Here is a 19,694-nt window from a genome sequence, read left to right as displayed (position 1 = left end):
ATTTGAACCCATGCAGTCTGTTTTCAGAGCCCACAGTCTTCACTGACTCATTTGTCCGATGTAAATGACCCTCCCATTCTCTTTAAAGGGTTTTCCTTTCATTCTTCCCACCTCTCCCCACCTCAATTCTGGAGAAACAGCCAGCCAGGCATGATTCAGGCATAGGCATAGAGTGCATAGGGAAGTCTATCTGGGGGTCAGGACTCAGAAGCGAAGCTCGGTGATTTCAGGCTGTGTTGGAGCCTAGCTCAGGAAATCTCTCTCCCTCCATGCCAGTACTGCAGACTATGAATCAAAGACCAGTGTTACAGTCCCTAGAAAAGAAAAGACTAGAGCTAAGTGGGGGCTCTGAGACTGGCGCAAGGCAGGAAAACTGGGCAGATGATTTGGGAATGCAGGCAGAAGCCCAGCCCTAGGAAACAAGGAATGCTGGTCTGGGAAAGGGTTTGGTAGGGAAGCACATTGGACCCCTAGGCTTCAGAGGTACTAGGGATTTTCCTGGGACATCTCTGCGTGCAAACGGCGACCAGTTATATAAACCTGACATGCAGAAAGTACATACAAATGTGTCTGAAAATAGTCCTTGACCTAGACCTATTTTAGTGTATACAGGATATGGCTATAATATGAAAGATTCAGTGAGTTATTGCTGTGGATTAAGAACAGACTGGGAGAATTTAGTTTGGACTTTACCATCATCAAACATTCAGTTAGACTCTGAGAAGATGGGCACTGCTTTTTTATAAGACACTGCCAAGATGAGGAGGAAAAATGTAACTCGCAGTGAGTCATCTTGCCTTTTTGGACATGGCTGCCTCTGTTTTCTTGTGCATAACAATAATTAGTCTTTTAAAAACAATAATTTTTCTCTTAGTACCTCAATAACAAATAGGCCATATTCAGTTTATATTATACATTTTTTTCTTTAAACTTCTGTTGTTTATACCCACATGCTAATAGACTAACAGAAGTAGTTATTGTTTTTAAATTGAGCATTTAATACATATGCCAGATAAAATATACGTGTATTATGGTCTTATAATTACCCTGTAAATTAAGTGTTATTATCCGTATTTCACATTTGAGCAAGCAGAGGTTCATAGGGGTTAATAACCTTACTTACCCAAGATCATGCAAGCTACTAAGTCGGGATCCAGGCTGCGGATCCAGGACTGTCTGATGCCAAAGCCTGCAATGCTTGTTAAGCGATCGCCATTTATAGGTATCCTTTTCTAGTTGAATTCTCACAATTCACTATAACGACTATCAAATTTTTTTATTTAAAACTCCCATTGGAATGGCAAATCCACTATCATCTGCCTGTGAACACCAGAGAAAATGTTTCAATTGTGTCTGAGTCTGAGTGACAAGATGTACAGCTGCCTTTGTAATTCAGGGGTTCCTCCCCTAGGATCACATTGTTTAAATGTGCTATGCATATGTGCATCTTCCCCATATTATCAAGTGAAAACTTTCTAGTAAAAAACTGCTCAACTTGATACTCATTAATGGTCAGAGGAAGAAAAGAAGGAGTTATGAATATTCAATATCAAATGTTTAAAATACATTCAGGTGATGCAGACAAAATGATAATTGCAGCTGCCAAGTGACTTGAGTGGTAGCACATTCAGAAATGCAAGCAGAAGTCCAGTCTCATGCTGTCAAAAGCCATGTAAATGAATGCAAAAAGAATGCAAACAAACATAAGTTTCGAGGTTGTTTTTTTTTTCCCCCTTTATCCCATTGCTTCAGCTGCAGCTTCATTTGCTAGCTCATAGCCACACACTTCCAGAGACTCAAGGGCCAAGGAGAGAAGACTGTCACAGGATTGATAGATTTGATTTGATTTTTTGAGACAGAGTCTCACTCTGAGGCTCAGACTAGAGTGCAGTGGCACAATCTCGGCTCACTACGACCTCCGCCTCCGGGGTTCAAGCGATTCTCATACCTCAGCCTCCCAAGTTGCTGGGATTACAGGCATGCGTTACCACACCCAGCTAATTTTTGTATTTTTAGTAGAGCCAGGGTTTCACCATATTAGCCAGGCTTGAACTCCTGACCTTAGGTAATCTGCCCGCCTCCGCTTCCCAAATTGCTGGGAATATAGGTGTGAGTCACTGCACCCAGCTTGTCCCAGGATTTAGCCAGGGACAAATCTCAGGCATTTATTGCTCCACTTGGTCCTTCACAAACTTACTCTAGCCCACCCCATCTCACTTAGGCAACTCTTTAACTAGTAAGTAATCATTCGAAAAATTGCCTTGCTTATGTATTTCATTTTTCTAAATGTTATTTAATTCATTATGTTTCTTTAGCATTTTATTATTAATTTACATTAGTATATATTTACTACACTGTAAAGAAAAAACATAGTTTGTATCTGATACTGTACTCTGCATATTGCATTCAGGAATACCAACTAATTATGCATTATACAACTAATGTTTTAAATGTTTTATATTATGCAGAAATTCTTGGTAGATTGTCACATATCTATACATTGTGCATTAGATATTAAATACCTATAGGTGCCTAAGAGTGTTTTAGTGAATTTAGGGAAACTGCTTGAGATTTTTGGATGAGATGTGAATACTTTTTTTCCATTTAAAATAATGGAAAGGGCTTCCACCATCTATAAATTTACTAGTCAACACATTTCTAGGAACGGACCAAATTCAGATAAAAGGAGATGTTTGTACTATCACAGGTGTGGTCTCTGACCAGATCAGTAACATGTAGAGGATAAGATTACAAACTTTGTTGTTGCCCAAACCCTGCTTTGTATTTTGTTCAGATGTGGTCACTTGAAACATCTGACAGCTAGATTAGTGACTAGTTCTCAAGTCTCCAGCAAGGGAGTTTCACTCATCATTTATTTTTGATGTTACTAATCAAGATCTATGCAGCTATTCCTTCCTTGTGCCCATTCCACACCTCCCAACACATAGCAACCACCTGATTTCTCTGGTTTTCTAGAGTGTTGTCTATACTCATTGCTTCTAATTCCTTTTCTCCCATTCTCCCTGAGACCCACTTCAATCAGACTTTTGTCCCCTCCCATTACCTGTCAAACAATTCCTGTAAAAGTAAAAAATGGCCTCCATATTGCCAAATCTAATGGTCGGTTTTCACGTTATTCATGTATTGGCAGCTTGGACGCCATTGATTACTCCATCCTCTTTGGTATAGTTTCTCAACTTTGTTTTTGTGATACTTCTTTCTCTTTGTTTTTTTTTTTTTTGAGACGGAGTCTCGCTCTGTCGCCCAGGCTGGAGTGCAGTGGAGCGATCTCGGCTCACTGCAAGCTCCGCCTCCCGGGTTCACGCCATTCTCCCGCCTCAGCCTCCCGAGTAGCTGGGACTACAGGCGCCCGCCACCTCGCCCGGCTAATTTTTTGTATTTTTAGTAGAGACGGGGTTTCACTGTAGTCTCGATCTCCTGACCTTGTGATCCGCCCGCCTCGGCCTCCCAAAGTGCTGGGATTACAGGCGTGAGCCACCGCGCCCGGCCGTCTTTCTCTTTGTTGTACCTTCGTCTCTTTTGCTTTTCTTCTTCATCTTTCTGACTGTAAACATAGGCATGCTTTCAGTTTTTCAACTACACTCATGTTCTCATCCAGAGTCAGCTTTAAATCCCACCAAGATGTCAATGACTCCCAAGAGTTGGGGGCTTTTCTTTCCTAAGTCCCTACTCTGCCTCTTTACTTAGGTAATGAATAGACATTTCAAAGATAACACATTAAAAGCAAACCCCTAATTTTACCCCTGAAACCTGCTGCTTGGACCGTCTTTCTCATCTCAATGAACCTCTATCCTTGCCATGACACAGGGAGAAAACCTTAGAACCATCTTTGATTCCTGTCTTTCTCTACCATCCCATTACCCTGTGTATCTGCAAATACGGTGGAACTGACCTTCAAAGTATATCCAGAATTCAACAACATCCCACCACCTCCACCAACCACGCTGATCCAAGCCACCATCACCTTTCACCTCACCTAGATTATTGAGACAGCCTCCTAGTTGTTTTCCCTAACGACTTCTGTCTTCTTCACAGCAGTAAGAATGGCTGTCATGTCACCCCTGTGCTCAACGCCTTGTGATGGTTTTCTACCTCTTGCAGAGTAAATTCAGAGTTCTTGCAATAGTCCATGAGACCTTACAAGATCTATTTCCTCTTCTTCTCTCTTACTGGTTCACTTTGCAGCTTGAGCAACTTGCAGCTTGAGGGTCTTTTCATTTTCTGTTCTGTGCCTGTAAACTCTTCTGCCAGGAATCAATATTGCTCCTTCCCTCACTTTCTTTAGGTTTCTTCTCAAATGTCACCTATCTGTGAAGTTTACTAATCACTGTGCTTAAAAAGGCAAATTCTGTTCCCCCTTCCATCCTCTTTCAGACACAATCTATCTATCTTACTTTGCTTTATTTCTCTCCTGATATAATACGTGATTATTTGTTTATTGCCTATTTCCCTACCAAAGTAGAATGTAAGCTACAGGAGGGCAGCATTTTTGTCCATTTTGCTCGGTACATATTCTAATTGCTTAGAACAGTGCCCAGCACTGTTAATGTTTTTTAAACAAATGAATGAAAGCATATGAAAACTAGGATTTTTTTGTATAAAATAAATTTGTATAATTCCCCCCACCCCTGATCCAAACAGTCTCATTATATCACAAAAGCTTCCTAGAGCAATTCTTTAAGAGAGAAGGGTGGAGGTGGACATTCTCAATTAAAAGGAGAGGAAACAAGGCCCAGTTTTGCTAGCTTGACCTGATCATGCTAATATTCACCAATCTAGGGATCTACTGTTGAAACTGGGACAAAAAATATTTAAAATTACTGAAGTAAAACGTTGGAAACTGAATGCAAAAATTTCAGGTAGAATGTGTCGATTTTGTTTTCTTAGAATCCTTTCTTTGGGGAACTGCCCTCTTCCTGCTTCACGTGGTTTTGGTGTGTCTACCAATCACAGACTCCCTACTCCCTGTTCACCAGGCAAAACATGGGACTCAAGGCAGGCCAAGGTGGATCTGAAGCAGAAACACTGGGCATCAAAAGTGCTGGGAGCTAGTCATTTCCAATGTCAGTGCCCCAAAGACATAGTTCCCTAGTTCCTGCATTAGCATCCTTGGAGTGCTGTGGTTCGAGGCTTCATCTGTTACTCTCCTTCTTACTTCAAAACATCGAGCTTTGCCATTATTCTTTTGATAGGTTTTTGCTTAAGTTTAAAAATCTGTTGCAACTAGGTGCAATGACTCACGCCTGGAATCCCAGCACTTTCGGAGGCTGAGGCAAGTGGATCACCTGAGGTCAGGAGTTTGAGACCAGCCTGACCAACATGGTCTCTACTAAAAATACAAAAATTAGCCAGGCATGGTGGCACATGCCTGTAGTCCCAGCTACTCGGGAGGCTGAGGCAGGAGAATTGCTTGAACTTGGGAGGCAGAGGCTGCAGTGAGCTGAAATTGCACCACTGCAATCCAGCCTGGGCAACAGAGCAAGACTCCATCTCAAAAAAAAAAAAAAAAAAAAAATCTGTTGCTTGCAACCGTATAATCTGATTCAATATATGTACTGTTTAAATGATTAAGGTCTTCTAGCTCCAAGGTGTGAATATAACTTCTTTTGAGATAGACTGTATCCTGATGCAGATCTCAGAAATGAATGGGTGGAGACTGTTTTAGGAAGTCTTCTCTGACAGGGTAAGGCTGTGCTGCTTTTGCCTGTCTCCAACAGCCTAGTATATAGTAAGTGTTCAATACACTTACTCTGAAGATTTCCTATTAAATATTTTTCCCCAGAGCAAAACGACTTCAAGAACCTGGGAGAATAATTGTATTTTTCCGTGTCCTAATGCACTAAGCTTTGTATCATCTCCTCTCTGGATCTGCACAGCCAAATGCTGATGTTCAAAAATTTTTTTCCTTAATAAGAGAGCTGGTGACAGGGGGAGGAACAATAATTTTAATGAGAGGTAAGGAAAAGAAAAAGGCTATGGTGCTTCTGAAATATGGATGACTCATAGATGCTTGGAAGAAGGACAAGGAAGAAGCAAATGCTATTTCTAATTTTGAAGACCTGGTATCTATTTTATCTATCTATCTATCTATCTATCTATCTATCTATCTATCTATCTATCTATTTATTTATTTTTTGCCTCCTGATTATTTTGCCCAGAAGAGTAGTTAGTTGCTCAGAAGAACTTGGCAGATTCCTTGCTGTGTCTATACATATGGCCCCTTGTTGGGGAGTTGAAGGGGTGGCCTGCCCCTCCAGACCTGTGGGTGTTTCTCATTAGGTGGAACGAGAGACTTGAGAAAAGAAATGAGACACAGAGACAAAGTATAGAGAAAGAAAAAGCTGGCGTGGGTCCTCTGTATGCTGAGCGCCAGTCCCCTGGGCCCACTTTTTCTTTCTCTATACTTTGTCTCTGTGTCTCATTTCTTTTCTTGAAGTAGGAGAATCATATCCACATAAAATGTGGGCTCCAAATATACCAAAGACAGAGTTTCCCAGAGGAGAAAGTCCCGTTGAAGAGAGTTAGGTAAGATTATGCAGTACACTCATTCGGAATTAAAACATGTATATTTAACAAGAATCATGAAGATGGAGAAAAAAGAGATTCATTCAGAGAACCTGGAATTTTCTCATTTACCAAGACATAGTGAAAGATCACACTTAACAAAAGAAACAGAAGAGGAGATAATTTATTAACACAAAATCCAGAGAGACACTGCATGAGCCTAAGTGAGTAGTGCTCACACATTTGGATTAAACAAGGATTTTGACAGCACTCTCTGCATTCCTCTAACCTGGAAACTGCTTAGTGGCTCATCAACATGGCGCTGCCCATGTTGCTGTGAAGATTCTTCTCTCTCCCTGTTTCTTGCGATTCTTGAGCCCCCATCTCTTCTAAGCTTGGGCGACCATCTTTTAGGGTTGAAATGGCACTTAATTTGCCACATTAGCTCTGTTGTGCAGTTTTTTTGAAAAATTTATTATTAAAACGACTCAGAAAAATATTTTTAAAAACTAAATGTGAGATTACCCATAATCCTTGTACTATAAAACAATTACTTTCAATTCTCCATTTTCTCTGCTGAACAATGACCATATATATTAGGCACACATATTTTTCAGAGTTCTAAATATAGGATATAACAAGTTTGCATTATGCTTTTAAAAGAATTTATTTTCTAACATAATAAACTATTTTAATATTAATTTCTAAAAATATTATTTTCTAACTATTATTTTATTTATTAACTTCAGTGGCCTAATACTATCCCTATTGTTTTTGTTATAATTGACTACTCCCAAACTGTAGGTATTTAAGTTTTTAAATATTATTATTTATTGTATATATGACAAATATTGCTACAATAAAACATTTTGTGTATAGCATTTTTTTTTTCTTTTTTTGAGATGGAGCTTCACTCTGTCTCCCAGGGCAGAATGTAGTGGAGTGATCTTGACTCACTGCAACCTCCACCTTTTGGTTTCAAGTGATTCTCCTGCCTCAGCCTCCCAAGTACCTGGGACTAAAGGCATGTGCCACCACGTCCAGCTGATTTTTGTATTTTTTAATAGAGATGGGGTTTCAGCATGTTGGCCAGGCTGGTCTTGAACTCCTGACCTCAAGTGATCTGCCTGCCTCGGCCTCCCAAAGTGCTGGGATTAAAGACGTGAGCCACCGCGCCTGGCCGTGTGTAGCATTTTAAAATATTTTTATTTCTTTGAGATACATATTGCAATGAGCAAGATTACCCGGTCAAAGGATACAACTGTTCTGATGACTTGGGATGTGTAAAATGTCCCGTAAAAAGGGTGGAAGCCATTCCCAGTGCCACCAAAGATACCGCAATGCCTAGAAAGCTTCTATTTTTGCCAATTCTTTTATAATTAATCATTTTTCCTGTTTTAAATATTGTAAGTTGTATTTATTGAATTAACAAGGCTATTTTTCCATGTTTGTTTTACCTATCTCCTTTTGTATGAATCAATAATGACTTTTTTGCATATTTATTTATGCACATCAGACACAGTGAGGCTTTTTGTTGAAAAACTGCTAACCCTTTTGCTAACATGTTATGTTTCCCCTTTTTATGTTTTCTTGTTATCTTTGTTATATTTTATTATATGAAAGTTTGAAATTTTACACAACTATACTTATTTTGATTATTGTACATTCTTCTACTGTTTCAGGCATTAGAAAATATTGATTGTGGGGATAAATATTTTGTATCCATTGTTATATTTTTGAAAAATAGTGAACACTTCAGTCCATTTTAAACTTCTGTGCCAAAGAGTGTAACTGTGTTAATTTTTCTTCACTGAAACTCTTAATTTCATCTCAATATTTCAGAGACTCCTTAGTCAATAAAAGGCTACCTCCATGTGAGAGCGACCTGCATTTCTTTGTAGTAATTTAGGTTTTTATTTCAAATCTTCAGATTTTTAAAATATTGGCAATTTTTAAAAAGCATTGTGAGAACAAACACCATGTAAAACCAGTAACAACAAAAGCAAACATTTGTAGGTCAGAGTTAGCCTGTGAGTGCTCAGACTGTCTTCTGATCTACACAGCTTTATTGCTACTATTGTGACCCTTCAGTGTTATAATTTTTCATTATGAATCAGCTAATTCTTGATGATTCATGATTTATAGTTCACAGTCATTGGCTACTGGGATAGGTATGGTAGTTGACACAGCAGCAGAGGAGTCCAGTCTGATTCTCAGTCTAGTGGCCTTGTTCCTCTACCATAATGACATTCTGGTTTTTTTTTTTTTTTTTTTGAGATGGAGTCTTGCTCTGTCACCTAGGCTGGAGTGCAGTGGTGCGATCTCAGCTCACTGCAACCTCTTTCTCTTTGGTTCAAGCAATTCTCCTGCCTCAGCCGTCTGAGTAGCTGGGATTACAGGCATGTGCCACCACGCCCAGTTAATTTTTGTATTTTCAGTAGAGACGGGGTTTCACAATGTTGGCCAGGATGGTCTCGATCTCCTGACCTCATGATCTGCCCATCTTGGTCTCCCAAAGTGCTGGGATTACAGGCATGAGCCACCGCGCCCCGCCGACACTCTGTTTTTAAAAACACCCGAGCCTCCCCCATTCACAGTATTCAAAATAGATATAACACCACAGCAGACTAACTACCTACTCTCTCTTTTAACAGACAGAAAGAATCAGTAGTGTAAGTGGAGAATGGAATTTGTAATTTTTTAAAATAAAAATTGTCTTCATTTAAAAAATTCACACTGTTCCTCAGACAGAGGCTTAGGAATTTGTAATTAACAAAAATGTTTGGAAGATATTTTTTCCTTGAGAATGTTTCTAAAGCATGATAGAATATACACCAAAGCTAAATTGAATTTGCTGAAGCCGTATTTTTTTCTGTTTCAAAAAGAGTGTCTAGTGGTCTGGGGATAGCAGCATATGGTAGAGAGCAGACACAATCCATTAACATAGGATTCATAACAACATATTGTGACTGATCTCTATAGCCTCAGAGCATATTGGTTTGTGTTATCGGTTTAATCTAAATACTGTCACCTGTTTCTCAAGATGAGCCAACGGTGGAACATGGTTTAAAACTGTTTTGCCTAACATATCTGTTTCATTGCAATGCATAGAACCAAAGAGGTGGAGGCTGCTTGTTCTTTGACAAGCAGTTTACCTCTTTGGGCTTCAGTTTCATCATTTATGAAAACTGAGGCTTGATTTGATTACATACATGGTTAAGACTATAATAAATAATTTGTGACAGGTAGATATAGGAACTATAAAAATAAGATAAATGCAGAGAGGTAGAAATAAAGCTCAGGATTTGGGGTCAGAAAGCCTGGTTCAAATCCTTGCTTTGCCACTTACCAGCTGCGTGACTTTGGAGAAGATTCTAGATCTCTACATGGCTCATCTGTAATGCTGAAATAATGGCACCAGACTCACAGTGTTGTTATGATGATTAAATTATATGTATAACAAAGGTTATATCAAAAGTTATGGGACAATTGCTCAATAAATGTTTATTATCATCATCCCAAGAAACTGTATAGAACTAGATTTGTTGGCAACTGGCAATTAACTGACAGGAAAAACAAAGTATTCCGATTTGGGAATAAATGTGATTCTTTTAACCCAAATTTCCAGTTAGATCTTTCCAGTGCTAAATCCGGATACAGGCTCTCAGTTCAAGGTCATTGCCACAAAGCCTTGGGTAATTATCTTGAGTAGATTTATTGGACAATTAGCTTGTAAATTCCAGCCACTCCAGAAACTGAAATACATTTCCTCTCTTTGTTAAATGTGAGCATGTAATCCAATATGTTTCAAACCCTTAGTCATAATTTTAAAATTTCCATACTTTAATGTGCACATTGCAGGGTATATAAATAATGTCTCTCTTTAATGACAATAATGTCCTCTTGGCTAGCATGACATGTGCGCACTTTCTCCATGTAAAATTCCTCCACAAAAAGTTAAATAGGTTGGGCTGGAATGAGAGATTTTCTTTTAAAATTTCTCCAGCTCTCAAGTCAGAAAGTCTGTTGTCCCCTCTGCAAATGAAGGAGTGGGGAGGACCTTGAAATTGTTCCCATTGTTTTCTCTGTAGGCTTGGATATGGGCTGTACACAAATGTCCAGTTAATTTTAGAGTGGGTGTAGCTAAGAACTAAGTAAGTGTTCAAAAGCAACCAGTGAGCCTCATGTCTCCTTTACATATTGATCTTGTAGAAGGGGAGGAAGGGGGAAGGGAAGGGAATTAGTTGAATGAAATGGAATTGTGCTCCAGCTGTGTTGCATGCCTTTTTGAATCCTCAAAATAACCCTGGGAAGGATCCTCTTTTTAATTAGGTGGAAAGACACAGACAGGCTAAGTAAATTATTCATGCTTACACAGCTAAAAAGAAGTCAGTGTGATAACAACCTAGTTGCAACTGAATCCAAACCCAGGTGTGTCTGAATCTTTGAACATTGCATAACCCTGATCACCACAGGGTTGGGAGCGTTATCACAATTTTTAGGGTTGAACAGGAATTGAAGGGGCAAGGATTCCTATTTTTGTGGTTTCTAAGTAATCTATTAAATAAAAACGTATATGGTAGGGTGCCTTGATAGATAGGTTCCCTGCAAGTGATTAAATTTGTGAACTTTTTTTTTTTCTATTTTTGGTCAAGACCAGTTGCCAGCTTCTTCCAAATAAAATAGCAGTAAATCTCCTTGAAATAGATCTTCCATGTCCTGAAAAAAGTTACCTGAGTGGTATCCCTTAGCTAAGCAAGTGTAGGGAGAGTATGTTTCATTTGTTCTGCTGTTTTGAGAGCCTTAAGCATCTTATATGGGAAGTGGTTCTCTGTGAGAAAGGGGATTGGTGTGGAGCCACAGATGCTGGGACAAGTCCTAGCCCTGCTCTTCTGAGAACAGTTTGTGCTCTGAGAACTGACAATAGTATGTGGGACCTCAGGGAGCTGGTAACATTTGGCGTACAGGCAGTGATGTATTTACTGGCAAACCGATTTTCCAAAACAAAACAAAACAAAACAAAAACAACTAAAAGCTTTTGTTCTCTCCTCACCATGGCTGATCTAAAGCTACCAACATGACATAAATGAGTGGGAAGAGACACTTGCATTCTGAATCTCCCCCGGAACCACAGGCTCCCAGTGGTGGAAATCTATTAGGGTGTGAGGACTTCTGCGCTGAATGTTCCACTAGGGAAAAGGCTTCCTGGAATGAGAGAGCTCTCAGCTTCTCTGCTATGCCCCAGATCTGATTTTCAAAATCAGCATAGCTAGTGTAGCTAGCATCCACCTCTGCTGTGGAGACACAATTGTCAGTCTCTGCATCTCTGAGCACAGACATAATGCCACTTCAGCATCCTAGGGAGATTCCACTGCAGCCTGAATCTTTACTGCCTCTCCTCCGTGGGACAACTAACTAAATGTCCCATTCTCTCCAACTGAGGGGTAGGGACCAGTGTTCGAGGTGAGAGCACTTTCTGGGAGAACACTTTCCTTGCCCTATTTAGCTGGAGGTCCCCTTCATTGAACTTAATGCTGGTGTGGGCTGCCAACCCTGGAAACCCACTGCCAATGAGGATGATGACTGAGCTGGGCACTTAGTCCAGGCTTAGCATTTCCTATAAGAGCCCTGAAGCTAGTTTCTGTTCAGGAGCTGGAGCAACGAGTCAGGAGGAGGCCAAATGAACTCCTACCCCTCAAACATGCACAGCGATTTCTGGATGCATTGTGGGGAATGGGGCTGCAATCCGCTGAAGGAAAAGATAGGATTTTGTCCCCCAAGAAAAGTGATTACAAGATGCCCAGCAAAGATAAATATATTTGTCCCTGTTGCTACAATAGGAAGTTAACAATCTGACAAGATATCTGAACACAAGCAAATGAAAACAGTTCACCTAACACCCATGCAAATTATAAATTTCCTCCCATAAACAAAATGATGAGAAATAACAGCAAAAATGTATATTTTCTTATTTTTGAACTTTCAAAGTTCTAGTTTGGTCTTTGGATCAAAACAAAGATGTTTATAAAAGGCATTTCCTTTTCTTTCCCCACTATGCTCAATTGACTTGCTCTTCCCCTCATAGGGTACCCTGAGTCATTCAGAGAAGAATTAATAGCACTGAGCTGGTGATGAAGCTCCTGTTGGGACATATGGCTTCACAAAGAGAAATACTTTCAGCTAAGTCAGAGAGACAGTTGGACATCTTGAGCAAATCTTGAAAGAGGTAGGGAAGAAAGCAAAAGTTGTTGGGTGGTGCTTGTAAGAAAAAGGCTTACACGATGAGGACCAGCTTCTTGTGGATCTCCAGGTCTCTGACCACAGCACTGAATTCCTCAAAGGATATCTTCCCATCGCCATCCTTGTCCAGGATGAGGATGGTTTTGTCGACCAGCTGCTGGAGCTGCCAGTCCGGCAGGTTGTTGCCCACCATCATCTTCAGCACCTGGAAGAGCTCCCCGTTGGAAATGTAGCCATCTTTATCCATGTCGTAAATGCTAAACGCAAACCTCAACTTCTGCTCCTCGTCGCCCTTGACGCTGAACTGAGAGGTCCCCAGGATGAATTCCTTGAAGTCCACTTCTCCATCGTCGTTGGTGTCGAAGACGTCGATCACTCGCTGCACCAACGGGTTGTGGCGCAGCTCCGGCAGGGACATGAACTCCTCCACGCTCAGAGAGCCTGATTTGTCCAAGTCCAACTTCCGAAACCTCCTGCCCAGCCTTTTAATTTCATCATTGTCAAAGTGGGCGCACATCTCCGCCGGGTAACTGGCCTCGTTTCCCATTGTGGACATCTGGCAACGGCCACGGCTCACAGGGTGGGAGGAGGGCGCAGGGGTGGTGGGCTCGGGCGGGGCGCGTGCCCGGACGGTTGGGCCATGGGGTGAGGGTAGAGGGCTCCTGGGGGCCTTGGTAGAGCAGAAGGGCAGGGGAGCGGAGGGAGGGGCGGCAGGTCAGAGAGGGAGCGGAGAGAGGAGGGAAAGAAGGAGGGAAAAGGGGGCGGAAGGGGAGGTGGGTGCTGTCTGGGCAGGGGTATAGGGAGGAGAGAATGGAGCCTGGGGGTGCCTGGGAGAGGCAGAGGTGGAAAGCTGGGCTGCCCCTTCTCTTTATCCTTCTCTCAAACTCTTGTACCTTTCCATGATAACCCCAATTCCCCTGGCAATTATTTTATCTACTTAATGTCCCCTCCCCCCTTTTTTTATCTGAGAAAGTAAGCGCCGAAGGAGAAGGGGTCACATCTGTATTATTCGCTGCAGTATCCCAGAAGCATAGTGCTTCACAGGCAATATGTGCTTAGTAAATATATGCCGAATGACTGAACTACAACCAAGGACACTGTATACTTGCTTTACAGACCTAGTGTAAGGACGAAACAAGGTGGCACATCAAGGCATTGATATAGTATGTTTTCCATGATTCCGTGGGAGGGGAAGCCAGGCTTGACATCCTTCTGTAACTTTTTCAGGACATAGGATTCAGAGTGTTTGTAAGAGACCAGACCAGAATTTCTCACATGGATCACCTACAGGCACTAACATATTCCGGAGGAATATAAACAATGCTGAATTCAGGGCATTTTTCAAGATGACACAGTTCTCAAGAACACAACTTCTGTTACTCTGTTCCCTCGAATCTATCATCTCATGCCCAAGTCACATCTTTGTTGTTGGTGCCTGGCGGCTATTCTGCAGAATACTTTGGGGGAACGTCTGCAGTCTGCCCAAAGAAACCTTTGTGTGTGTTGAGAGTGACAGTAACCTCTGGATGATCTCACTTTTCTCCTTTTGTTTCAACTAGATTTGTTATTTCTGTTGAAGACTAATCTCACATGCTCCCTCCTATTCCTTCTTCCTTAGGAGCACATCAATCACTCCAAATGCATAAGAAACAAATGCGGTTCAAGAATAAACAGTTCAAAGGGACTTGGGGAAACCTCAGGCCACTAAATCAAACTGAAAGAGGCAAACACTCCTTCACTTTAAAAAATGTTGGCAAGTTCTGTGTTCTATGGTTCAGCCAAAATATCAGTCTAAAGATAACCATGCTGGAATTAGCAAAACTAAGCCACTGATCACCTCATCATTAGGTCTGGCCATTTTACTTTCCTCTGTAAACAAACGATAATCCATGGATATGTTTTAAAGCTGATTATGGGCATTACACAAATGAAACCCCTTTTCCCAATTAGACTGTGATATTGGAACATGTTTTATTTTACTTATTTGCTTGCTTTTCAGTTATTCAGAGAAATGAGCATGGTACAGTTTGGATATAAACCTACTGAATTTGCAATATTAAGGATACCACCTTAAATTATATTACAAGATGCCTAAAACCAGTGTTAGTCTCTAAATGCTACCAACCACTGTAGCCTGTGTTCTTTCTAAAGCACAAAGACCTTTCTGGACTCTCTGGGGAGATATCCAGGCCCTGCAGGTGTAGTTCTGAAAAAATCAGAAACCTGAGGGGCAAGGACAGAACTGTATCTTTTGGGAATGCAATGGGGCTGGGAGCCTCTAGAATTGTGTTATTGGTCTCATCCTGTGTCTTTGACCACAGTGTAGTCCAGTTTCTTGGCTGCAAGTAAAAGAATCTACCTCTAAGAAGTTTAGCACAAAAGATAATTTGTTGGAAGAATCTCACATAATCTAAAGAAGAGCTGAATGATTCAGTCTTAGGAAGGATGAGGATCCCACTGGGTTTAAGGAAAAATTGGAACCAACACCTCAGGACCAGTTATGTAATTTGCGGTGTCCTTTGTTTGAAAATGATTAAGAGCTTCAAGATGGCCACAGAAGAACATAAACCAAGTACGGGACCTTAAGTGACTGCATGGGCCACATGCCCATGAAGCTGGCCCTGCAAGGAGTTGGGCCCATTGACCTCTCTGTGCCTTTCACCTCTGCTTCTCTTTCCTTCACTCTCTCCTATGATAAAGCAATTCTTCTACATTGCAGAGGACACAACTAGTGACAGATTCCAAGTTAAGACTTTGGGGATTTTATTATCAGAAAAGACGGACTTTTCCCTGTTCTAGTTAGATGCCCACAAATCCCAGGAGTAGGCTCTGAGTGGTTTCACTTGGGTTGGGTTCCCACCTATGAGCCATCAGACATGGTTTATAACATATGGGAGTTTCCATTTGAACCTCACGGGTGGAGCTGGGGCGGGGGAGTGGGGAAGTGGGGGCTGGGTAGGAAGAGCAGGTACCAAAAGAAGCACTTGCTCTTCCTTATAAGAACAGGGGTAATGCTGAGCAGACAGAACAACAGATGGGCATTAGACAGGTCCATTCGTGCTGACTCTATAGGAGAGAGGAAGCGTTTTGAACTCCCTTCAGTTTTGCCAACTGAATGGGCCACAGATCTTGCTATAGCTATAGGCCTCCACCAGCTCATTCATTACTGCCAGGTCCATCTTATTATTTGCTAAAATATCCCTTCACCTCTGTGTAGACAGAATCAGTATCTCACTTGCACACTCTTGTGAGTTTTACAAACTGTGGGTTACAACACACTAGTGAGTGATGAAGTTGGTTTAGTGAGTTACAAGCAACATCAAAAAAATAGAATAGCAGATAATTGAAGAGAAAGTATCATCAGTAAGGGGAAGTACTATTACTTCATAAAGTTGTTTATAAAGTTGTAAAAAGTTTACTTCATAAAGTTGTAAAACTAAATATAGTATATGTATATATGATAAAGGAATACCAGATCATTCTGGGTTTGCAATATGACATATTTTCTTGCTTGGATTATGGTAAAAAATAAAGACAGTCTGACATATACTACAGAACACAGTGTTTTGATATCTTATGTTATAGGCTCATGCCATGAGAATAATTCAACAGCAAAAGCATTTTCATACGGGTTTTTCATTCTCTGTGAGATCAGTATGTGGGGATAAAATAGATGAATCTTGAAATAATAATCTATAGCAGTGCTGTCTAATTATATATGTAGTTTAAAATTTTTAGTGACATTAAAAAGCAAAAAAGTGAATTTTAATAATATATTTATATTAACCCAACATATCCAAAGCGTTACCATTTCAACATGTAATCAATATTATCATTTATGAATGAGTTGTTTTACACATTTTTTTACTGTATTTTATTTTTTTGTACATGTCAATTAGAGCTCATAACATTCCCAGTGCTCAGTAACTACATGTGGCCATCATATTGGACATCACAGATCTAGACAGTTTAATGGAAATGGAAAGATTTGGAAGCTAAAATATTTGATGGTTGAATTATTGCCCCAATTGACTGAATTAATTAGGTTAACAAGAGGTATTATTAGGTATTATTAATTAGGTATTATAAGGTAGAAAGGATTTAAAATGGGACAACATCAAATCTTAACTGTCCACTTAGGAGCAGTAAGACCTTGGACAAGTCGCTTGATATTAGCTTTCCCATATGAAAAATGGGGCTAATAATATATATTTTGTACAGTTTTATGAGTATTAAAGCTAATGTTAGTCAATATAATAAGTCATTATCATTATTGCTATTATTACTAATTTTATTGTTACTTACCTTGCTAGTAGAGATGAAGTCTTAAAGGATACCAGCCTGCCCTGGACACTTAAGTGTACATGTGGCCACTTAACAACACTCCTCATGTATTGGTTACAGTATGCCACAGGCTGCTCACACACTATACCAGCATAAAAGTTGGCTCCTCCTGTTCAGAACTCTTTAAGGACTGATTACAGACCTTCCATTGCAGTCTTGAGAAACAAAGTAACCAACATCACTGGCCCATCGGGCACTCTTAAGGATTCCTCACTTACATTCTTCTGAGTAATTCCTTGATAGTCATTTAGAAAGAAGGTTCCAGGGTGAAAACTCTTAGTCAGCTGTATTTCCCTATGTGAGTGTGTGGTTAGGAGGTAGCAAAGGGTAAAGGAGAGAGCGTAGGAGGTAAATAGTTGGTTCCAGCCTCAGCTCTTTACCTCGTTAGCTGTGAGCCTTTGAGTGAAGCTATTGCTGTACCAGCCTCAACATACTCAACTGTGAAATGGTGATAATACTTACACCTGCTTTATCTACTGATGTGTTATTGTAAGAATCAGATGAGGTAGTGTATATAGAAATGTTACATAAGAAGGTGAAATCTTGTCACAGGAATATAGAATGGTTACACAGACAGTACTGGGAAGGTGGTAACACTTCACTGAAATAATTCAGGTGTACAAGCAGAACCATTCTACTCCGTGCTGTAGAGGATGTAACATTATGCTAGATCTGGACTTTTAGTCAATGTGAAGTTGAGTTCTTATTGTTCTACGTTTCACAAGCTATGTAGTTCAGCATTATTATGGGACACATTTGTTTCAATTTTCTCTGTAAATTATTCTTAGTAATTTCTATAGAAAACACTATTTGTTACTTTTCTGTTCATCACTGTGGATTGATGTGGACTGTAGGGCATTCACTGAAGCAAGTAAATTAAAAGGGTTGACTAACTGTTTTGGGAGAAACCAGGAGGCTTGATGGCTCTTCTATTTCAGTAAGTCATTTTTTTTCCCCTCAAAAGTTTTCAGATAAAGAAAGATGAGTAGGTCACATGTAAAAATAACTGACATTGGAAAATCAAACTAACGGAAATGGAAATGAGACTTGAGGTTCACATAAGGTTTCATTTTTTCAAGCCAGTCAGGAGACCAGATCACACAGCTGTTCTAGAACCTATATCCTTGACATTTGGTTGGAAGCTCTCACCTTTCTGTAGCATTGCCAGTCACCATATTTAATATCTAAGTGTACTGACGTTCGCCACAGTGTAGACTGTAGAACCACATAGCCTGAGTTTAAACTGTTCCTGAGCATCAGGTTTGTCATCTGTTTGGTTTTCTTTTGTAATACTGAGATGGTGCTTAATGAGTTTTTGGCATGTATGGTTTTAAATCAAAGTTTTGCTATTTAACAACTTTGTGACCTTGGGCAGAGTTAACTTATCTGAATCTTTTCACTCATCTGTAAAACAAGGATGATGATTACTAACTCAGAGTATCACTTTCAGGATTAAATGAGATAGATTATAAGAAGAAGTAGGCTCAATGCCTATCACATAGTAGGCACAGGAATGGTAGAGATTATAATTATTGCCTACTTTAGGCTTGCCTAAAAACTCAAATAGACTGTATGCATACATACACAGAGATATACTCAGCTATTTATTCGTTTTCTCAGCAAATAATTATTGAGGATCTACTCTGTGAGAAGAATATAATACTGACCTAAAGTGGATGCTTTTCCTGTTGTCCCTGTTCTCCTGGAGCTTACAGTTTTGGTGGGAATATGGACATTAACCAAATTATCATGTCCATAGATGTAAAGGAGCACCTGCCTTGAGTATTACAGATGAGAAGTACATGGTGCTAGGAGAGTTTCGACAACAGGAAACTTTTATTGGGGAAATGATGATTGATCTACAGTCTCAAGAAACAGAAGTTAACTAGATGTTCTGGGAAGGAATGAGTGTTCCAAGTAGAAGAAACTCCATGTGTAAGAGGAACAAAACATGTAGGAGGAACTGAAAGAATGCCAGTGTGACTGGAGTAGGGAGGCCAAGGGAGAGCATGGTATTGGATGAAGTGATAAGATGGTTTGACCGTTCCCCATACACTGAAGAAAAGACAACATTTACTCAATTATTCTTCATAGGGCATCGTTTATTCAATCATGTTTTAACATGTAAAGCATTGGGACATTCAGAGATGGTCTTTGCTCAGAAAACTTGCTGATCACTGAGTGAATTGAGGCATTAAAGAGTTATAATTAATAACACAAGATGGACAACAAAACATGTCAGCAGAGAGGTAAGGGAAAAGAACTACAAGAACTCAGAGAATTGAGAAATTACTTCTTTCTGGGAACAATACAGGAAGACTTTTTTTCTTTTTTCATGAAGTATTTGATCCTGAGAGAGACAAAGGGAACAAGTACCATAATCACAGAAGTGGGAAAGAGTGCAGTTGTAGATATTAGCAAGTTGCTTATAATGGCTGAAGTACTTGAGCAAAGTAGCAGAAGATGAGCTAGACAGAACCAGATGAAGCAGGGTTTTGAATGTTTGGCTAAGACATTCAGTTTCTATCCAGTAGGGAAAGCAGAAGTTTTATCAAAAGAACAACTTAATCACAATTATATTTTGC

The 19,694-nt window shown here is 40.1% G+C and overlaps 3 protein-coding genes across 5 annotated transcripts in view; all 3 read right to left on the bottom strand.

Moving 5' to 3' along the window:
* MRPL50 (mitochondrial ribosomal protein L50) overlaps window positions 1-19,694 on the bottom strand; it is a 448,968-nt gene that overhangs the window by 205,251 nt on the left and 224,023 nt on the right. The gene's annotated exons all lie outside the window — the stretch shown is intronic.
* The window catches only part of GRIN3A (glutamate ionotropic receptor NMDA type subunit 3A), a 163,143-nt gene that overhangs the window by 9,337 nt on the left and 134,112 nt on the right, over window positions 1-19,694 (bottom strand). The gene's annotated exons all lie outside the window — the stretch shown is intronic.
* On the bottom strand, window positions 12,323-13,970 carry PPP3R2 (protein phosphatase 3 regulatory subunit B, beta). Its single transcript, XM_050761521.1, has one exon. It carries the CDS (start codon window positions 13,319-13,321, stop codon window positions 12,800-12,802), a length of 522 nt encoding a protein of 173 aa, XP_050617478.1. The 5' UTR covers window positions 13,322-13,970; the 3' UTR covers window positions 12,323-12,799.

The sequence above is a fragment of the Macaca thibetana genome, chromosome 15 (assembly GCF_024542745.1).
Source record: "Macaca thibetana thibetana isolate TM-01 chromosome 15, ASM2454274v1, whole genome shotgun sequence".
Taxonomy (NCBI): domain Eukaryota; kingdom Metazoa; phylum Chordata; class Mammalia; order Primates; family Cercopithecidae; genus Macaca; species Macaca thibetana.
This window is presented reverse-complemented; position numbering and strand designations above follow the sequence as displayed.